General features: G+C 43.3%; 1 protein-coding gene across 2 annotated transcripts in view; it reads right to left on the bottom strand.

Annotated features, from left to right (window-relative positions):
* LOC149806317 (nuclear receptor subfamily 1 group D member 2-like) overlaps nt 1-18,232 on the bottom strand; it is a 44,837-nt gene that overhangs the window by 18,046 nt on the left and 8,559 nt on the right. The window contains exon 1 of one of the 2 annotated variants that reach the window (XM_089951525.1): nt 449-773. The exons of the other annotated variant lie outside the window; for it this stretch is intronic. Coding sequence (XP_089807651.1) covers nt 449-529 — 81 coding nt within the window. The 5' untranslated portion in view covers nt 530-773. Of the gene's footprint in view, nt 1-448; nt 774-18,232 lie in introns of those variants that run through there. 2 annotated transcript variants of the gene reach the window in all.

The following is an 18,232-nucleotide window of genomic DNA, read 5'->3' as shown; positions in this document are numbered from 1 at the left end:
TTTATGTCTTGCGAAAAAGATCAACTTCCTGGTCAATTCTACGCCGAGGTGGTCCAAATGAGAAAATAAATAGTTGCATGGTTAGGAGTGACATCTATCGGCATACTTTCGAGGTATGATCAGTAGGAATGAAAGAACAGATTCGAATAAAGGTAAGGTAAATTTGAACAGGGTGGCGGAGTGCTTTGTGGGTTTAATGCAATTTTTTCAGCAGATGATAGGTTATTATGGCAACCATTAAATCTGGTGGAGGAAGAACCCGGTCCGGAACGATCTATCGACCCAAATGAAACTAGTGGCAAGCGTAACCAGGTTGGCTGAGCCTGAGACTCGAACCCACGTGAGCAGAGGTGCTATGTCGATGATCTGTTAAGTCGAGCGCATTAGACCACTCGGCCACCAGCAGCGGGATGGGGTAGGGCGATTGCAGATGATAAAAGGTATATACCTGGATACGCCTTTCTTTTGCTCTACACCTCTCCACAAGTTCCTGGTGCTTCTCCCTGCTCCTTTCACGTGCATCTTCCATTCGTTCTTTCCCTGAGTCGGTCAGTTCCACCAAAATAAGTCTCTTTGCAGTTTCAGACTATATGATGATATCTCGATGAAGTGATGGCTACATAACTTCCGGGTATATGAGCATTTTCCGTCAGAGCTACCGTCATCTCCCATGATTTTGCTTCTTGGAATACTCCAGCACTGGCTGTAGCTGCTTTTTTTCTTATGTTACGTGTGTAGGCTCGAATAAACAGCAACACAAGAAAGAAAGAAAAACAACAAGCTTTGAAAAATTTAACAAATTATTTATTTCCCTGGAAAAAATACTGCAAAAATGAAAAAAATAATAACTAATAACGTACGGTTTTAAGAGCCAAATCCAAACATAATGTAAGAATAATCCACGAATAAAATTTTTTAGAAGTCATAATAATGAAATGTTCTAATGAATTCAAGTGAGTCCCGACGAAGAATCCAAAATGGAAGGCTATGACGTATGCTGTATCCTGTATTGTGTTGTTATCTACAGTTCCTTGTAGAAACACAAGAAATAACACTCCAGTTTTGGAAATCCGAATACAATTTTTAAGAAATGTCTTTCTTGAAGAATTCTGTATAGGCACACATATATTTCCAGAAAAAAATTAATATTTTTGAATCCAAATAATTCGAATAGACATTAAAATAACTCCAAACTGACACAACAAAAGAACACCTTGACATTAAGGGTTATAAGCCCAGACTGAGATTATTTCTCGAAAACAATGGTTATACAGTCATTTTAGGCGCAGAATGGGTGCCCGTATGAGGGTTACATGATCGTCTTTACATCACGTATTTAAAACATGGTCCTGACGAAAACCAATCATTTTATTTTAAGAATAAATTTTTTAAAATGTTGTTTACTTCAATACAATTATTTACAAGCCTATGGTCACGCATTCAATACAGCTTCGATCTCATTCTTATTATTCCCGCAATAAAAAATAAATAAAAAAAACCTTGTTCACGTGACTGTTACTAATTTTGAATTAAGGTCGGGAACCAGGTCAGCCTTATGTGTTTACAAATGAATCAGTCACGGTCAAATTATTTTCTGAAACAAATTCCAAATCACGTAAACAAAATTACATTATAATAGCATGTACAATAATAATACATTTTTAAAGCTGACAAACAATCAATAAAATTAAAATAAATATGAATTAACAGTTTATTTTATGCGTCTTTAACAAACTGAATAAACCAGGTACTTGATCTGCCTGCGTTTAGGACATTGGGTCGTTCTCTCTGCAACATATCTGCTATCACTCTCAAGACTCTTTTCTGGAATAACGGGCACGTGGGATCATCCGTCAGGTTCCACCTGTACAGATTCGCTGGCAATGGGAGCAGATCGTACATGGACAGAAGCAGGAATTGGATTCGCAGCAGTCCGTATTGTCAAATTCTGTCTACGTAGTTTGCCATCTTCAACGAAACCCGAAAACACTGGGATTCCTTCATTCGTACCGATGTATATATGTACTCATTTTCTGTCAAGTAGAGTGTCATTCGTCAGCACCAAGAAACTGGTCTTCCCTTCCACACTCAACAAAGATATAGCTCGGAGCTAAGTGATGAGAGTGGAGTTGTTCTCTTTCGGCACAAGGCAACCTTCTGCAAGTTGACAACACTGCAGGATCATTCCCTTTCTCCAGAATACTTGGAGGAGACGCCACAAACGTCATAGTAACTTAAAGTATTTCTTGAACACCTTGTGGGCTATAACCTACTTCGTCCTGGCTCAAAACTAATTCTTGCTTTCGGTACCTCTTCACAGACCTCATTGCATGTAGTTCTCTTGGTGCTCAGTGTATTCAAAGGCACTTCTTCTGGGACAATTCAGTTTTAGGCCCCTAATATATCATTTCTATTTGCATCAGAGTGGGTATCACTAAGGAAATGTCCTACCACCTCCTTACTGTTTTCCAGCGTTCCTGACTTTTTTTTCGCCTAACAGAGTTCATGTAAACCTATAAAGACTGGAAATGAAAGTCGTTCTCTTTTTTAATTTTTTCCTTTTCTTTCTTAATCGTTTTGCTATCGTAATGCTTTTAGGCAGTCTCTGAGTGTTGCGTAGTTGCTGCAAACCCTCCTTCATGCCACTGGCCTTCTTAAATGCTCCCTCAATGCTCTGAGCTCAAAACTGACGTTCTTGATTTCCCGTTGAAGCCGTTTGGTCTTGGTTTTGATGAGTCACTTCGACGTTTCTTTACAAACCTAAACGTCTTGTTCACAACAATATACACCAGAAGGTACAGCTTGCGATGTTTTTCTCCACAGTTCCCTGCAATGCTGCTTCTATTATTTGATCCAAGTCCTCATCCAGTTGTTCCCAGGTTACATCAGTAGCTTTTGGAAATTAGATCCTCTCCTTCCTCTCATCTGCTGGCGATTGTTGTTCGAAATAGTGAGTTCGGTTCATCCTATGCCGCACGTGCCAATGCTTTCGATAGGAAGAACCGAATACTTCCAGCGCACAGATGATGTATTGCGGCATCGTCTGTGTATAAATGCCTCACCATAAGACTAAATCTTTACATTACGGAACGTCTTGTCAGTGAGGGGTCTACTTTAAGGACTTTCACATCTTCAGCTATAGAGGTATGTGAGTTAATATTTTCTTGTGTATAAGTTATAACTATTGTACTACCACGTTAATATTTTTGTGTGTATATTTTCTATGTAGCTTCGGCTTACGTAGTATCGTGCAAATACTTTCTATTCTTGTTTGTGACTTAGCAGGAGCTTTATATTAGCAAAATATATTTTGCATTTTTAAGAAACGTTTAGCACCGTAGGATTCTTGTCGGGCACGGTTAGATTCACTTCTGAACATGTGTGGTGTTTTTTAATTATTGTGCCGATAATGTATTCTGTGTAGCTTACCGTATACAACGTCATTACGTTTTATCGTATATGCCTGTGTCGTGCATAGTACACGGTGTTAGATGTATTTTCAGCTCACCAGAGTGACCAGAGTGATCGGAGTCGCAGCTGTATAGCTGTCCAAAGTGATCAGAGTTATCAGTGTTATCGGAGTCCACGTGGTACCAGCTACAGAGCTAACCATAGAAGTTGACCATAGCAGCCGTAGTGCTGAGTAAATAGTGTTGCTGGTCGAGTAGTAGGTGATCGGGAGTTGCTGACCGAGATTGGTGGGCGCTGATTGCTTGATTGACCAACCTGGAATACTGACTGCTTGATTGACCAGTGTGACTGGTAGCCAAGTGTGCTGGTGATGGAGTGTGTAACTCCATACATGTAATCTTTTAGCCGTAGACTAATCTTTGGGGTTTGTAATACCCAGTGAATCATTCACCCCTTATCCGTGTACTGTGTAAGGTCATTTATTTGTATTTTCATTATTTAGTTCGTGCGGATTATGTTTGGAAACTATACGCATGTATTAATCATACTTCTTTTCTCATTAAAGTCATTCATAATTAAACATTGTATTTGTATCACCATCAAATATGTTCTTTTGTAAATCTGAAATTCCACCCGGTTATCTTGTTACAGACGTACCGACGGACGGCCAGAGAGAGATAGATGGTATCATAATAGTCACGAGACTAAAGAGTGGGATAAAAAGATTTTCATTACGTTAACAAGCTATGATAATACATGGAGTCAAAATATTACTACACCCCTAATGTATTCACCAGACATACAACGTCTCTTTATGCTATTTTACTATAATGACTTGTCAGGAATATGCCCTACCAAATGTATTCATTTACCCATCTATTTATTTTAAATCTTTCAGCGGAATATCAATCACAGATAAAACCACAAATAGTAGTCGTCTTATTGTACACGACACTCATTACTGTCTGTTTAATCGTTCTTGGTTGTTCATATTGATTCCCGGTCGTATTTTTACCACGTTTTATATAAGGTACGTTGAATATCAAACTATTTATTTGCGACCAACTACATTTTGACTTTTGTATCAAAAAGCTATGAAAAACAGCTCAGTACACATTTTATGTTAGTGCTGCAAGTGACCAGTTGCAACATTGCCCCAGGTACCCGGATTACACGGGATAGTTGGGACATCATATATAAGTAGTTAAGGGGGAGGATTCAGCCTCAATGGGAATTAGCATTACAGACCCCCCCTGGGACTGTTTAGCCTCAATGGAAATTTAACATTAACCACCCTGGGACTGTTTAGCCTCAAGGGAAATTTAACATGGACGAAAAATCCTGGGACTGTTTAGACTCAAGGGAAATTAACATGGGAAATAGATTTTGGGACTGTTCAGCGACAAGGGGAATTGAACATGGGAATATGGGACTGTATAGCGTCAAAGGAATTTAAACAGGGTGGGACTGTATAGCCTCAAGGGAAATTTCACATGGGATTTTTTTTAAAAAAAAAAACAATAAAAAAGGGGGTAGGTAATGGAAAGTCAATCTCTTTTCGAGACCTATGAGTGGCCCTGAAAAGGGCCTTTGGGTTTATGTTAATGTATCCATTAACATAAAGGGCACCGCATTGGTCTTCTTCTTGTCCTTAGGCTGCGCCTCACTGAAGGACCGTAAATCAGCACTCTTTTGAGGCATCCTTGTCTTTCTACGTAGATCCTACGTATCCACAGACTGGTGTCTGTCCTGTGGACAACGGTCCACTTGGACCGGACATACATTAGCAAGTCCGTCCTAAACATCATTGAAGACACAAGGGTGGATGATTCAAATGTGGTCCACATCTTGAGGCGACGAGAACAGGTGAATCAATGCAGTGAACTGCGCTTATTTATAGGGGTAGGAAGGATTGAAATGGATTGAGTTCATTGACCAATCCAAACACGCGTTACAAAATTCAGTCAGCCCGCATCCAATCTGAAGAGAGCAGTCTGTGACGTCACGTGGTCTGTATAGATTCGCTAGCGCCTGTGTGCAGTCAATCTATGCGACAGTGATTCAACATGACAGAAACTCAGAAAACGATTCATTGGGGTGCACCAGCAGTGGAGACCGCCCAAGGGAACCCGGACTTACTTTCAGAAGAGGTAAATTGGGATTTTGTGGATTTTCTTACCTCGCAAGAATTTGTTCCGGAACCTTCGTCTCCTTCTTCATTAGCACACGTGGAGAATTTTAGACAGAGACAGAAAGAAGAATTGGAGAAATTTATACAACGACAAAAGGAAGCGGAACAAGCTTTTCTCCTACAGCAACAGCAGCAAGAAGAAGAGGTAAGAAAAAAACAAGAAGAAGAAGAAGTAGCAGCAAAGAATCAAGAGGGTGAAAATCAAACGGTCACGGTACTGTTGGACATTTTAGCGGAGTTAAGAAGTCTGAAACAAATGTATCAGACTTCTTTATTACGACCGAAGAGAATACGACCTTCCCGAGCTAAACACGTCAAAACTGTGACTAAGCCTACCGTACCACCCTTAGTGATTTCGACCAAATCATCATCATCAACAGTACGCAGTCCAGAAGTAGGCCTTGGCCGTGGCAAAGGCTTAAGGCAGCTAAAGTTGATTGCTTAAACTCATCCCTACACCAAAAAAGGCCCTTTTCAGGGCCACCCACGTCTCTCGAAAAGAGATACACTTTCAATTGCCAATAACTCAAAAAAAAAAAAACATTTTCCCCCTATAGTACGTGTATATGAGTGCGTGAGTGTAGCTTCTTATTTTAAAATCAAAACTCAAAGACACTTACCTTATATAATTAATGTATTCTTTTCTCAATAGTTACAATCCAATTCACAATTCACAACAGAACACTTTAAAAAGTTCATAGACTTCTTCTATCTCATTGTTTAGTCTCTCTGTTTTTTCAATTTCTTCACCGTCACAGTCTTTTCCTCTTCTTCCTTCTCACTTTCTTCCCTTCATCTTTTCTTCTCCTGTTTCTTTTTCTTCACCTGGCTGCTTTCTTCCTCTGAAGAATCCCTCTCTTCTTCTGAAGAATCCCTCTCTTCTTTTGACTCCTCTTGTTTCTTTTTTGGGCAACCTGGAGACCAATGTCCTTTTTCTTGACAATAATAACAGGTATCTTGACTTTTGTCTTTTCTAGCCCCTGTTTTTCTTTTTTGATGGTCTGGACACTCTGAAGGCCAATGCCCTTTCTTCTGAAAGATATAGCAAGTATCTTGACTTTTATCTCGAAAGGAAGGAGAGTAGTCCGTGGCTGGTCTGAAGAGAATTTTCTAATGACCCCTCGCAAAGCTCTGATGAAACGTTCGATTTGGCTAGTCTCTTCCATCGTTGTGCTTGCTTAGAGAGTGAAATGAATAGTGAAAGGACAGGACACACACCCTTTTATATACGCTGGTCTGCCATGACTATAAATTAGTCCATGGTGTTTAAACTTGAGTCATTTGACGTTTTTCACTCAAGATGAAACGATCCTATTTATTCGAGTAGAAAGAAGAAGAAAGTAAGAGGCAGAAACGTGATCTATCGCCTCGTACCAGGGCTGAAGTCTTGGAACAAATTCATGCCAGTGATTTTGAAGAGGACATCAGTGAGCCAGAATCCGAACCCTCTAAACAAAGTTCATCACCCTTAGTCAACCCTGAAAAGTACTATTCCATTCGAGAGACAGAAAAGCGCTCCTCTAGAAAATTTAGAACCACGGCTTACAAATACACAGTGAAGTTTAAAGATTTCAAGTCCGAAGTACCGTTAGAGAAAGCAGAAGGGTTCATTATCGGGGTGTGGGATTCTTTGCTCACCGCACTCAAGCGACAATGTCAACCCAAAGAAGACGATGGCTTGAGACTTTCCATACAACACGACGGTTTGAAATCCCCTGTTTGGAACGAGTTTAGCAGACCCGCAGAACTAACTGCTTCCAAAGTCATGGACAAGATCCAACACGTGCAACAATCTAATGACCAGTTTGACATCACCGTTGGAAAAGCCACACTGGACATGACCCACGTCTCTCCTCCTCAAGGGACCGGAAAACGCAATAAGGTGTTACTGGTGAACGACCTTCGCAGCACCAAAAAGAGTCTCGTCCAAATTCACAATTCTCAAGACCAGATGTGTTTAGCCCGAGCCATCGTGGTGGGACGAACCTATGCCAACAAGAACGACACGACAGAATGGAAAAGAGCCTGGAAAACTATTCGACAATCGGACCGAGCCAAACAACGAAACGAAGCAGAACTCCTGTTGCAACAAGCTGACCTATCCAAAGACACACCCTGCGGCATTCCTGAGATGCAAAAACTGCAAGATGCCCTAGCTCCACTCTACACCTTGAAAGTACACCCTCAAGAAGTGCGTGGGCCTCTGTTGTTTCGAGGCCAAGACTTTAAGGACGGAAAATACATTCATGTCTATTATCACGATGACCATTTCGATACCATTACCAGTATCACTGCATTCCTGGGATACGGTTATTACTGTGAGAAATGTGACCATGGTTATAATAATCGAGAGCAACACAAACATTGCGGATGGAAATGCTCAGGATGTTTGGCCTCTCCATCCTGTCTGAGCGAAGGACAAGAAAGAGAACCTTGTCCTGCTTGTCTGCGCATGTTTGTCAGCCCTGCCTGTTACCAACAACATCTGAAGACGCAAGGTTCACAGCAGAAATGTGCTTGTCAACTCCTGAGATTGTGCCCTACGTGTGGACAAGGCATACGTACCAACAATGCCAAGACACACGTATGTTCAGGAAAGAAAAAATGTCACATTTGTCACCACATCGTGGACTTGGAACACCAATGCTACGTGCAAAAATACCAACCCCCACCAGAAAAAGAGGACAGTCACAAGAAGAAAGGCAATTTCATCTTTTTCGATTTCGAATGCATGCAAGAGACCGGTATTCACATTCCTAATTTCTGCGTGGCTCATCGAGCGTGCGAGAAGTGCATTCAGGAACCTATCTTCAGTCATTGCCCTCACTGCAGTAAGATTCCCGGAGGGCGTGAAAAAATCTTTCGAGGACCGAACACGTTAGCCGATTTTGCACAATGGGTCTTAGAACCCATCGACAAGACATGGAGCCAAGAGGACATCGAACGTTACGGAGATTGTCATCGTCATGCCACGGTGATGGCTCAGAATTTTTCCGGATACGATGGACAGTTTCTTCTCAGATAATATACGGAACAAGGCACCGAGCGACCTAAAGTCACTCTGAACGGAGCCAACATCATTTTCATGCAAGTGGGACAAGTACAGTTTAAAGATTCGATGAGTTACTTGGCCATGTCTTTGAGTCGAATGCCTAAAACGTTTGGAATGACAGAAATGGCTAAAGGGTACTTTCCACACTTTTTCAATACGGAAGCCAATCAACACGCCGTTCTACCCCATTTGTCTGAGGCTTACTATTACGACCACGACAACATGCGTACCGAACAACGAGAAGCTTTCTACGCTTGGTACCAGGCTCACGCCTCCGACCCTTTCGACTTTCAGGAAGAAATGCTAAAGTATTATCGTTCCGACGTGGACATTTTACGGCGTTGCTGTGGAAAATTTCGAGAACTGTTCATGGAACACGGAGGGGTCGATCGTTTGAAAGAAGCTTGCACCATTGCCAAAGCGTGTTCCTTAGTGTACCGGCAACGATTCATGCCTGAAAACACCGTGGCTGTCATCAGTCCTCAAACGAACAACTGTGTCAAACGTCAATACTCGGTCAAAGCCCTACGCTGGTTACATTACTTGTGCGACAAGGAAGACAAATGGATTCAGCATGCCCGCAACAGAGGAGGCGAAAAGACCATCGGAACGCATTCGGTCGATGGCTGGGACTTAGAAAACCCCAAGATCGTGTACGAGTTTGACGGTTACTTATTTCACGGATGTCCCGTCTGTTACCCTGACCGCGACACTAAGAATCAGTTTTTACAACGAACCATGGAAGACTTGTACCAGGACACTTGTCAGCGACACCTAAAGTTAGAACAGGAAGGATACCAAGTGGTGGAAATGTGGGAACACGAGTACGATCACCGTTTGAAAACCGATCCCGAGTTTAAACGCCTCGTGGAAAGTTACCAGTTCATGGACCCGTTGAACCCGAGGGATAGTTTGTACGGAGGAAGGAGCAATGCCACCTGTTTGCTGTACCAAGCCGACGAAGAGAAAGGAGAAGAAATCAAGTATCCCTACGTGTGCAAATATTGTCACTTTCCTGCAGGGCACCCACAATTGTTCACCGAACACATCGACCTGAAAAACATTCGACAATACGAAGGCTTGATCAAGTGCAAAGTTTTCCCTCCCACGGACTTGTACCATCCCGTCTTACCTCACCATTGCCAAGGCAAACTGATGTTTCCTTTGTGCCGTACTTGTGCCGAAACGTGCAACCAAGACCAACCTTGTCAGCACACCCAGGAAGAACGGGCTTTGACGGGAACCTGGGTCAGCGTGGAATTGTTCAAAGCTCTGGACATGGGATACCAACTGTTAGAGGTGTACGAAATTTGTCACTTTCCCAAGACACAACAATATCACAAGGGTGACCCCACTCAGAAAGGCATTTTCGCCGACTACGTGGATGCCTTTTTGAAACTGAAACAAGAAGCCAGTGGCTATCCTTCCTGGTGTCACACTCCCGAAGACCAAACGACATTCAAAGAGAAATACTATGAACAAGAAGGCATCTCTTTAGACCACATCGAGAAAAACGAAGGCAGGCGATCGTTTGCCAAAGTGATGTTAAATTGCTTGTGGGGTAAAATGGTACAACGACCGTGTTTACCCAAGACGGAGTATTTGACAGAACCTTCCCGCTACTTCCAGATGATTCACGACAAAACCAAATACATAAAACACGTGGACGTCGTTCGCGAGGATTTGATCTTGGTCAATTACGAAGAAGATCTGGACTTTGTACAAGACGACCCTTTTGGAAATGTCATCATTGCGGCTTACGTGACAGCTCATGCTCGCTTAAAATTGTACGAAGCTTTAGAACTGTTAGGGGAACGCGTCCTGTACTTTGACACGGACAGTTGCATTTACATCCATCACCCGAGTCAACAGCACCCTGACATCGAAGGAGACCGTTTAGGAGCCTGGACAGACGTGCATCCCGACGACAAGATTCTAAGTTTCGTCAGTGGTGGTCCCAAAAATTACGGCTACGAATACAAACAAGGAGAAGTGCACACGCAGTGCAAAGTGAAGGGATTGACTCTGAATTATCGTACCAGTCGTGTGGTGAACTTTGGGGTATTGAAAGAAGCCTTGCAATCTGGAGAGGATGCAAACTTTAAAGTGACCACCTACCAACCGAACAAGATTGTACGTTTACTCACTCACCAGATCGTCAGTCGACCCTTGGAATAAGTCTATCAAATCGTGTACCAGAAGCGAGTGCGACTTCCCAATCATTTCACTTTACCGTATGGACACGTCGGTATTGGTCTGTATATAAAACGGAACTCTAGGCAAGATCGATAGTTCATTGTGACTACCAAGACCAAGCGAACAAGATGAATACTTTGAATGAGACATCGTTCCAGTTTGCGGATTGTAAAAAAGTTGTATCTTCCTCTAGTGTGACTAATATTGGATGGATAAGACCCAGGCATTGCGACGGAAAATGTCCGGAAGGAAACTGCGATTGTCCATGTGGTTACCATTGTAATTGCGTAAGGGAGTTTGCAGACGAGTGCGATTGTGAGCCTTGCGATGGATACGATGCTGTACGTTGTGACCTTAGCGATGCCCTAAAGCATCATAGGAACTTTGTTCTCACTACCCCTATCATGGAAAGTGATGCTGTGCGTGTCAAACCTGAGGGATGCGAAAGTGATGCCACTCGTCCTCTTGGACATTTTACTAGGTTTCGTTTTAAAGGGGAATGTCGACCTTCACCTTTACCTCCCTACGGATGTCATCCAGCCCTGCGCAAACTCCTGTTCATGTCACCCAACTCTCATCGAAACGAACCTGTGAAAGACGAATATTCGTTTCCTGTGCGTTTGTCGGAATACTGCGACTTTGAAAATCGTCTTCAATCGTTCAAAGGAAAATGGCCTAAGTATCTGGGAGGACCGACCCCCGAAGAATTAGCCAGAGCCGGATTGTTCTACTTGGGCGAAGGAGATAAAGTCAAGTGCTTCAGTTGCGGTGTGTCACTTCACCACTGGGAACCACAAGATTCGGCCTACATAGCACATGCTCGATGGTCACCGAATTGTCATTACTTACCCTTAGTGGGACCGAGACATTAAAGGAACTTACCATGTCGTTGACGAAGAAGAAACCAGATTGGTTAGGAGTCAAATGTTGGACATCACCGAGACCAGTATTTAAACTTCATTTCAAAAATGATATTGAATCATTACCTAAAGAACTGCAAGAGAAGATTTACAAGGAAGTTTGGCAGGGATTTGCCAGAGTGAAATCTCAATGGGTGACTGTAGAACTTTTGTGCCGTGAAATTCACAAGAGGAAAGTGAAAAAAGTCAACCAGTGTGTTAGATTTCTTTGGGTCAAGTGTGCATTCGTCCTACTGTATTACTCTAGACCGTTTACATCAAAAGAGTTCAGTGACATTCTTGGACGTTATCCTGAATGGCAGTGGTCAGAAATTACTCACTATGTGGATTACTTTTACTCTAGGAGAAGATTGTGAATTGTACGGACTGACCTATTCATGGATACTTTGCTAGAGAACATTCGTGCTTTGCCTGTGGAGTTGAGAGAACGTATTTACCGAGAACTGATCAAAATACAAGTGAAACGCAAACGTAAAGTCATTTCTCCGTTTTTAAATTATGCTCTGTTCCAAAGTATAAGAAGACTGATTATGAATGGATATTACATCAGTCATATAGGTAAACGAGGCTATTGGCCACCACCCAAGGATTCCAAAAACAGTGTATATACTTAAGGATACTTTACAAGAGAACATTTTGGGTTTGCCTGTGGAGTTGAGAGAAAGGATTTACAGAGCTGGTCAAAATACAAGTGAAACGTAAAGAACAATTGCATCCGTTACGTCACCAGATCTTTAACCACTGGTACCTGAACGGTATAAAAGAACTGATTCGCCAGAAATTGTTTCAGTGGTCAGATATTGTTCAAAATTTTGAGGTCGCCAATGATCGACATGTTCATAATATTGGTTACTTCGAGATTCACCTAGTGCAACGCATTGAGGAAGACAAGTCAAAGGATTACAAACATATTTTACGTGGAATCTACTTAGAGGAAGAGGAAACTCCTAAACGAAGTTTGAAGTTTCGGTTACAGTATGCAACATTTAAATTTCCAACTGGAGAAAGAAGATGTCTGGCTAGAAAGTACGCGTATTGCATCCGAAAAAAAGAGACTATAAAAATAGGTTGTCATGCCGAGGTTTTTATCACATGTGATTGAACAGATTCCGTGGAAGGAACTCAATGACCATATTCAAACCGTGGATCATTACCATCAATTCTTACGAGAACTGTATCCATTCAATTTGGGTCGACAAGTGGTGTGTGTCTTAGTGACTTGTTTTCTGGGATTTCGTTTACCAGCTGATTCCTTGTGGACTCTTTACGAACAGTATTTACCACCCCATTCAACATGAAAGTGGTGCCTTTAAATGTTCACGAGAGACTCCTTTGGCTCAAAGCCTTACGTTTTCATCTGGATACTTCTCGACCTCTACGGGAAAAAAAGATTCGTCAACTTTTAGCTACCCAAGACGTGTATGACGATGTGTGTGTAGCTTGTGACTTACACCCCCATTGGACAGATGTCCGTGCCTGGAAAAAATGGGATTTTGAGGCTTGGACCCAAGAAGTGGCCCAGTATGCTCGAGAGTTGTGATCCTTCCTTTCAACGTCCAAAGAAAAAAGTTACTTTTCAACCTGTGTTAGTGACGCTGCCAGAAGAACCCGTCACCCAGGACAGGACTGTCGTGGACAGGCCTGAAAGACCCTTTCGGGAGGACACTTGTGTGACCTTACCCCCTATAGAACTGGTCAGAACTTTACCCAAAACATGTTGTACAGACAATTGTTTTTATTCCACGTTAATGATTTTCATGTGCCTTTTATCGTTGTACTTAAGCCTTTGGCTTTTATGTATTTTTGTCTTTCGTATTCATGTTTAAAACATTCAATAAACGTGTTCTGAAAAAAAGTATATAAACTCTTGTCTTGTTTGTTTTCGTGTCACAAGTGACATTCCTGACACTATGGCTACCTCTGCTGTCTCTGCTCCCTCTTCCTCTACTTTCAAAGTCATCGACGAACACTTAGATCGTGCCAGTTGGGAGGCTTTGTATCTTCGTCATCCCTTTAACATGCTCATTGCTGGACCTAGCGGTTCAGGCAAAACCGAATTCTTCAAACGTTTGATCGAACATAAACATCATTTGATCGATCGACCACCTCAGCGGATCGTGTGGTGTTACAAAGAGTGGCAATCGGCGTACAGCCTCTTGCGAGAATGTCAAGGCGATTCCATCGTGTTTGTGGAAGGCATTCCTAAAGAAGACGACGGCATCGTCTCTGACTCCCGTCAAACCCATTTGGTCATTTTCGACGACATGTTAGGAGAAGACGAAGAAGAAATTAAACTGTGGTTCACGAGCAAAGGGCATCACCGTAATGCCAGTGTCGTTTACATCACCCAAAATTTGTTTCAACAAAGTAAAGCCCATCGCACCATCAGTCTCAATGCGCATTACGTGGTCTTGTTTAAAAGCCCTCGAGATAAATCGCAAGTGCAAGTCTTAGCCAAACAGTTAGGAACGCCTTGGCTGACTCAGGCGTACGACGATGCCACTCAAACTCCACACGCCTATTTACTCGTCGATTTGAAACCTACGACCCCCGATGATTTGCGATTTCGTACCCAATTGTTTCACCACTGGTGCCAAGACGGAGGGCCTGTCCTGTACACGTCTCCGTCCTCGACTTAATTTCACTCCACAAAAAAATCTATAAAAACCTCAGACCCTTTTCGTCTGTCTCACACACATTTTGAACATGACGTCCCTTCAGTCGCATCTTCCCGTCAAATTGATTCGTGCCTTGTATGGCATCAGTCGAGAAAAAAATCCACAAATACGAGCTCGTGTCTTAGAAGCTAGTCTCAAAGAAGTCTTACGATGGTTCACGGTGACGGCACGTCAATTACTCCAAGGAATCATTCAGATTCCTCATCAAACCAAACGCTTTTTTGATCGAAACAACGTCGCTTTGACCCAACTGGCCGATCCCCGCATCGACACTCAAACCAAAAAACAAATCATTTTGAAACCTGGAGGGAGCGGTACTCTAGGAGGGGTCATCATTCGCTCTCTCTTAAGATGGGATCCTAATGCCCCCAAACTTCTCCCCAAGAAAAAAGTCAAACGAAGCTCCAAGAAGAAGAAAAAGACCAGGTCCCCAAGGAGAACTTCTCCAGTGGCGGGACCCTCCTCTTACCAGACACCACCCCGGAAAAAGAAAAGAAGCCCCCAGAAAAAGAAACAGCGAAAAAGTCCCCAGAAAAAGAAAAGTCCACAGAAGAAAACTAGTCGCAAGAGAGGCACTTCGGCCAGGACGCAACCTTACACTCGCAAACCACGACCTGCCACGGCGGTGACCGCGTCTCCGGCAGCCTCACGTTCATCCACTTCCCCGTTGATGACACCAAGAACTGAAGAGTACTTGGAGACGTTGATCACACCAAGAACTTCTCCGTTGATGACCCCAAGAACTTCCCCAGTGGCAGGACCCTCCAATTTAGTGACAGTGGCTGCTGCTCACAAAGTACCTGCTCCCAAAATCAAAGTTCAAGAAAGATCGGGCATGTTACAAAGTTTACTGGATTTGTCCAAGCAAGAACTGGCTCGATTTAGTCCGTTGCGTACCCCTGCACGACGTGTCATGCCTGTCCTGAAGTTGATACGACGTAAAGACAATCAGTGGCGACGCGTTCCAGTATAAAAAAGGTGTGTGACCAAGCAGGGTATCAGTGTTTTGGTGCTCCTGAAGATGTCACCCTCCAGAAAACATCCCTCTTCTAAACAACCCCAAGGAAAGAAAAGGAAAGGACTGCCTCCTCGTTTAGTCAAACATGGGGACATGTTATCTGTCCTGTCCAAAGCTTCTCGAACCCCTACGAAAAAAACTCATTCAATCAGCCTCCAAAGAGGTCATCGATACCGTGTGCGAATGCTGTTTGAACGTCTTGAAAGGCACGATCCCTTTGTCCAAACACCAGAAACAATGCTTAGGCAAACATCGTCACGTTCTTCGCCAAATGGTTCAAAAGAAAATTCCCCTTCGTCAAAAGAAGAAGATGTTGGTCCAACGTGGAGGTATTTTACCCCTCTTGTTAGGCCCCTTACTGAAAGGTGTCTTGGGAACCATGTTGGGAGGACTGGTGGGAGCAAGATAAAAAGGCCTCGGAAGTCCCAAGATCTCAGAATCGACCCCTGACAACCCCATGGAAGGACGAAAACTAGCTTTAGTGCCTTACAAACGATGGATGGAATACCATCGGTGGCAAGAACAACGCACCCCGCATTTACCTCCCAATCCCCATTTGAGCCTGATGTCCCAGATACAACACGAATTGCAGTCCTTGATGGATCGCCAAGATTTGTCCGAAACAGAAAAATCGCAAAAGTACGGTCAACTCTTGTAACGACTGCAACTCTTTCACCAGAAAGCTTTAGACGAAACAGCTCCTCCCACTGTGAAAGATTTTAAGACCTTGATGAAAAGTCCAGCACCATCACCAGTACCACTACTACCAGTGACCAAGACAGAAAAAGGAGAAGAAGAAGAAGAAGGGTTTCAAACTCCACCAGAAAAAGTACGCAAGTTAACAACACCACCTACCTCCAGAATTGGATGGATTAAAAAGATGATGGCTACCCCTTCTTCATCACAAGAGAAAAAGAAAGTGAAGACAGAAGTGAAACAAGAACCGATATCCCCTGTTCACACATCCTCCTCCTCGACACCTATTACCGGTCGCACACGCAAAGCATTGCAATCCAAGAAAATACCCCAAGAGAAAAAGAGTAGCATCCTCCAAGAGTGGGTGTCTTATTAACACACAAACACAAAAAAATGGAAAGTCTTAGCCAGCATTGACTACGATCCCTCCCATCCTGCAGGTTACGCAGGAGTTCAAAAATTGTATCGTGCTGCCAAAATGCGACTGAAAAGTCTTCGTTTACCTCAAGTGCAACGATGGTTACAAGAACAAGCTACCTACACTTTACACAAACCCATTCGACGCAGGTTTTCCAGAAGTCGCACCCGAGTGGAAGGCATCGATCATCAATGGCAAGCCGATTTAGCCGATGTCTCTCATTTGGCCAGCTACAATCGCGGCTACAAATATTTGTTTTGTGTCATCGACGTCTTTTCCAAATTTGCTTGGGTCCTGCCCTTGACTTCCAAATCCAGCAACGAGTTAGTGCGAGCCCTGTAACGAGTGTTGAAACAAAGCGGTCGTCACCCTCTTCGATGGCAAACGGACAAAGGCACCGAATTTCTGAACCAAGCTTTCCAAAAAGAATTAAAGAAACGTGACATTCATTTTTTTACCACCGAGAATCCCGAAACCAGAGCCAGTATCGTGGAACGTTTTCAACGCACTTTGAAAGAACGCATGTGGAAATATTTTACGCATCACCACACTCTGAAGTACATCGACATCTTACCGCACCTGGTGCAAGCGTACAACCAATCTTACCATCGAAGCATCGGACGTGCCCCGCAAGAAGTGACTTCCGAGAACGAAGTGTTGGTGTTTGAGCGCCTGTTTAGTACGTCCCCGACGAGGGCTGTCCCCAAGAAAAGTGGAGAGTTGACCGTAGGAGATTGGTGCGCATTGGCAAAACCAAACGCACTTTCGACACAGGTTACTTACCTAATTGGACGACCGAATTGTTTCGTATCACTGGACGAGTGCATGACCGTCATCCTGCCGTCTATAAATTGGAAGACATGAACGGAGAAGTGCTCAAAGGAACGTTTTATTTGCCCGAGTTACAACGTGTCACCAAAAAAGAAGACGACGTGTACGACATCGAAAGCATTCTCGAACGCAGAACCCGTAAAGTGGGCAAACGACGTGTCAAAGAAGTCAAAGTACGTTGGAAAGGATATCCACCCAGTTTTGATTCTTGGATCGACGCTTCGCAAGTCATCGACTATAAAAAGAAGTGACCATCATGCCCTTTCACACAGACGCAGCTACGTCGACCACTCCTTCACCCAGTTCTTCTGTGCAAGATTTACAAAAACAACCCTTGTGGGTGTGGTGTGGAGAACGTGTGCCTAAAACGCAAATCGTCTTTTTCTGCCAAATCTTCGTGGTGTATTGTGTCATCGGGGCAGCCATCGCCAATTTGAGTTTGCAACAAGGAGACAAACAATTGTGGACCATTTTATTGAGCAGTTGCATCGGTTACCTGCTTCCTAATCCCTCCCTGAAATTCACCTCGAACGGGAACCTTGTGTCCAGTGCCAGTGCCAGTCACCACTCCAACAACAACCAGAACCCCATTTTGGGCGGAGACACGCCTCTGACGTCCAGTAACCCCTCGGACAGCCACAGAACTCTGGAATTATGAGTCACCAAAACCAATTTTACTTAACCTTACCCAGTGACAGTTCCATGGAGGTGTTTCCCAACAACACGTTGTGCTGTTACACGGCTAAATTACCTCAGGCCATCCCATTAGATCACGAAGCCCATTCGGAAGTGGCTTTGGTGGAAATCATTCACCCGACCCA

This window comes from Sinohyriopsis cumingii, chromosome 1, assembly GCF_028554795.1.
Source record: "Sinohyriopsis cumingii isolate HCF-2022 chromosome 1, ASM2855479v2, whole genome shotgun sequence".
Lineage (NCBI taxonomy): Eukaryota > Metazoa > Mollusca > Bivalvia > Unionida > Unionidae > Sinohyriopsis > Sinohyriopsis cumingii.
Note: the sequence above shows the minus strand (reverse complement) of the source record. Positions and strands in the feature narration are given on the sequence as shown.